The sequence below is a fragment of the Octopus bimaculoides genome, chromosome 10 (genome assembly GCF_001194135.2).
Source record: "Octopus bimaculoides isolate UCB-OBI-ISO-001 chromosome 10, ASM119413v2, whole genome shotgun sequence".
Taxonomy (NCBI): domain Eukaryota; kingdom Metazoa; phylum Mollusca; class Cephalopoda; order Octopoda; family Octopodidae; genus Octopus; species Octopus bimaculoides.
Genome location: NC_068990.1, coordinates 88,081,500 through 88,085,942, shown reverse-complemented (window position 1 = coordinate 88,085,942; position 4,443 = coordinate 88,081,500). Strand labels below are relative to the sequence as shown.

Sequence of the window (4,443 nt, the reverse complement as noted above, 5' to 3'; positions counted from 1 at the left end):
CATACATACACACACACACACACACATATCTTTGCCGCTGACATGTAGCTTTGAATAGCAAAAACAGTTCACCTTTTATAATACTGCTGTGATATGATGGCAGCATAGCTTAGTCTTTTTCAGTAAGAAATGTAATTTTGTAAAAAAAATTGACATGTTCATTTATATAAATCATTTATGTATTTTAATTTTTCAGGACTCCAAAAAAGGCTGAAGCGTAAGTATCTATTTTGTGTTCATAAGACATTGTTAAATAATATTATATTTGGGGCTAATGCAGTTTCGTACCTCTCCTTGGAAAATGCATTTAAAAAAAAAAGAATTTTTCAGATTCCTACATTTTAGATGTTGGAGATTACAAACATGCAAAAAAAATTTTAATCCCCCCACCTCTTCTCCCCCGCCACCAATTAAAATTTTTGATTTTGTTTACTTTAAAGATATTGTAGCGAATTGAAGAACCTATGCAAATTGAAATTAAATACAGACAAAAACATTAAAGTGAAAAAAATTAGCGTTTTACTTGTGTTTGCCTTAAATAATTGAAATAATTTATTGTAAATTAAATATAATCCCATCTAATGTTTGTAAATATATCATGTAACTAACAAAAATATTTTCTTCTTTTCTAGGCCAAAGAAAGTGGAGAAGTAAGTAGTTTTGTCACCTTTGTTTGTAACAAGGTCTTAGTAATAGCAATTTGTTTTAATTTTTTAAAAAGATGGTCTTAATATCATGCAATCATAATTCACTAGAAAATATTTCTGGACACTATGAGTTGTATATGTGGCTCTTGAACCAAGCTGTTTAAAGTGTGATGCTTTGGCTGTCATGTGTTATAAGTAGATTGAAACCGACATAGATGCTGTCTATGGCAGAATTGCTTTTGTCAGACATTTCACTATCACATCATGTCTGCTTAATTCACTCTCAGTGTCTCTTTTTTGCTATATATATATATATATAAAAGCAATCTATATCCAACTTAATGTGGATATTGTTAGTGCCAAATATTGCATTTTATCTAACTCGAGGACCTCCTGTGGATGCAATGTGTATATAAGCACACGCATAGTACTGGCAGATAAGAATCGTCAGCTATGGATGCTGTAACTGCCTGATCACGTGATTTCAACATGTCCCATCTCTTCAGTAATAGATGTCTGGTTCATGTTGAACTGTATAATCCATATTGGTTTGGGTTGTACGGTTCAACATGAACTGATGGGCCAGAGGGCTGCATTGAGCTCCAGTGTCTACTGTAGCATGCTTTTTAATTTTTTTTACAGCTGGATGCCCTTCCTAGTGCCAGCCACTTAAGAGTTTGCTGGGTGCTTGTGTGTGTGTGTGTGTGTGTGGCACCAGCACTGGTGAGGTCATCAAATACCTTTAAGACAAGATCTGCCAACTAAGTTTGCTATGGTACTGAGGGATATGAAATTGGCAAGTGTCTTGCTGAAGAGGTGAATACATATAGAGATGAGAGATAACTGAAATATGATTTTTAAATTTATTTTTTGTCTAAGTGTTTTGGAGTTGCTGTCATGCTAACCATAATTTTTCAACAAAAGTTTTGAACTATGTACCTTGTGGGACTTTTGTTGTCTTTCTAATCTTTCTGATGAATATTTCAGCATAGCCGTCTTGTTTTACACTCGTAATAGTAAAATGTAGATGATTAAACATTTTTTTTTCTTATTTTTGTAGGAAGAAAGAAGTAGCAAAGAAGCCGTGAGTATAAAGTTAATTGAACTATGTATTTTGTTGGAGATGGAAATGTTTTTCTTTCTCAGCTGATTGTTTTGTTGACATTGTTTTAAATCATTAAAACAAATTTTAGTATTTGCATACCAGAGAGAGCTTATAGGTGTAAGGTTTAATTGTTTATGCTGTTTCATTGGGTTTCTTGCTGTGAAAAATTATGAAATTTCTAAATTGCAAGTGAGTATTGCTTATTTAAGATTATGTAGTCTTCTTTTGACCTCAAACAAGTATCTAATATTGTTTGACTGTTTCTGCCAACAGTATCTATTGAGGGCTGATTAGAAGCAACTGCCTTGCTTTTGTTAGTCTTGGTGTTTCAAACTAAAATCTTCCTAAGTATTTTTCTATTTTTCATTATAGTTTATCATCGAAAGTGCTAAATCAATGTTATAGTAATAAAGTTTGTAGAAATAATGCCACATAGCTGGGTAGACAACTGCAGATTATTTTGATTAACAGCAAACAATTAGACATTGTGTTTCATAATATGAAAAGAATTAACAGTATCAATAGATTGAATTGAATGGGCAATGAACATTTTTTGGTATGAAACATCTTCCAAGAGTGAAGAAAGTCAGCTTGTAACTATAATTCTGAAACAGAAAATCAGTTTATACACTTTTGCTATGAATGTAATCAAACCACTACGCTTTAATATTTAGTTATTTAAGCACTTATCTTTTTATTTCAATTTGCCTATATTATTAATATTGAAAACCACTTTTCATATGATATAATTTAAATTTTTCAGAGATGCAAAGAAACCTGCAGAGTGAGTATTATTTTGTTATATATAATGTATTAAAATATTCAATATAAGTTTTTACTTTTTTGTTAGTACACTTTTTAACTATAATGTGTTTTAATGAATTTTCTAAGCTACTTTCATAGAAAACAGTTTATTATTTTCAAGTGATATCTGGAGTACAACTGACAGGTTCTGCAAGCTACTCTAAATATTACCATATATATTAAACCAGGACAAATATAAAATAGGGAAAATATTTTCACTCTATTTACTTATTAGAATCAATTTATTATTGCTTTTAGTACAGCTATTCAAATTCTATTCACATTTTGTTAAAACTCTGCTATGGATTATACTTCTTCTTTGTCTCACTGTAGCTACTTCCTTTGGAAATCTTTCTAATTAAGTTGCTTTTCCTAAATCTGAAGTTCATGTAATTTTTAAAAAAAGACTAGAATGTAATAGAAATGGCCTAATTCCAAGAGAACATAAAATTTGGTACATCAATGTCAGATTATATATAAGCGTTTACCTAATGAAAATATGTTTGATCAATGATTTAATAAAATTTACATTGAAATTTTGTTATACCAACTGTGTTAATCTGGTTAGTATATGGTACTGTAAACAAGTGTTTTCAGTATTCTAATAAAATTTCAGATTTAATCCATTAGCATTCAGATTGTTAAAATGTAATGCTTATTTTAATCACTGCTTTGTATTAACCATGCATTATCTCATAGCTTTGAGATAATGCATGGTGTGACAGTTTTTTATTCTTAGAATGGCATTGTAGGGTATGGTGGAAAGGTTGGATCTAGTCAGTTTGAATATAAAATGGGTCAAATATTTTGGCTGGTTGCTAAAGGATTAAATATTTTTCATTTTGTAATGGTTAATTTCTTAGTTATTGTGGAAAAGGGATAGTTTAAAAATGTGTTGTATTGCAATGAATTTAAAGCTAACTAGAATTTTTGTCTCTTCAATTTCAAACTAATTGTTTTTGTTTTTTTCTTTTTAGGAAGAAGGTGGCTGATAAAGGGTAAATATTTTTTTTATAATTAAAATAGTATTTGTATTAAAATTATGTTGACATAAATTAAACAGTAACATTCATATATATGCCAAGTTTTAATGATAAGCATATAAAAGTAAGAAATTAATAAACTTAATTGGATAAGTGATAACGAACCACCTATAAGAGTAGGTGGTCAGTTAGAAGAATGAAGTGGTATAACACCTTACACATGCTCTACATGTTTAAAGGCAATATCATTGTTTTAACAATCGTGTAAGGAGGGGCATCCAGACGTAGAAACCATGCTAAATAAGATTGGAACCAGGCTTACTAGTTTTCAGTCAGTCTAACCCATGCCAGCATGGAAACCAGACATTTAATGACAATTATGAAAGCAGTATATTTTAGTAATTTGAGACAGTAAATTCTTCAGATAGTTTTCATATTTATATAATATTGGAAATCACTTAATTGAACTGTTGATCAATATAAGTGTTTAATATGCTGTTATTTTAATTTTTCAGTGCTGCGAAGAAACCTGTAGCGTGAGTATTAACTTGTTATGTAGTTGAGTATGTGAAAGGTCATTGTCTATGGATGTTTGACTCTGGGTAAAGTCATGGGTTCAATTCTTGAACTGGGCAGTGCATTGCTCAAATCTTTTCAACTGTAATGGGTAGTAAGAGATTACAAATGAACTTAATAAGATAAGTGATAACCAACCACCTATAAAGATAGGTGGTCTATCAGAGGAATGAAGTGGTGTAAATCCTTACACATGCTCTACATGAGTGGTTCCCAGGTATTTTTGGGCTGCTGCCCCCTTGAAGCCCAGGCTGACTAACCATCACAAATATAGACTGCTTTCTGAAGCAAATTCAAAGTAACTGTATTTCACAAATAAAACTTAACC

At 30.8% G+C, this 4,443-nt stretch overlaps 1 protein-coding gene across 1 annotated transcript in view; it reads left to right on the top strand.

The window, feature by feature from the left end:
* Positions 1 to 194: 194 nt before the first annotated feature.
* Positions 195 to 4,443, top strand: part of LOC106884433 (60S ribosomal protein L7) — a gene marked incomplete at its 5' end in the record, with an annotated part of 13,873 nt that continues 9,624 nt past the window's right edge. The window contains 6 exons of the mRNA XM_052970985.1: positions 195 to 217; positions 633 to 650; positions 1,708 to 1,731; positions 2,516 to 2,536; positions 3,534 to 3,554; positions 4,055 to 4,075. Of these exons, the coding sequence (XP_052826945.1) occupies positions 195 to 217; positions 633 to 650; positions 1,708 to 1,731; positions 2,516 to 2,536; positions 3,534 to 3,554; positions 4,055 to 4,075 (128 nt within the window). The remainder of the gene's footprint in view (positions 218 to 632; positions 651 to 1,707; positions 1,732 to 2,515; positions 2,537 to 3,533; positions 3,555 to 4,054; positions 4,076 to 4,443) is intronic.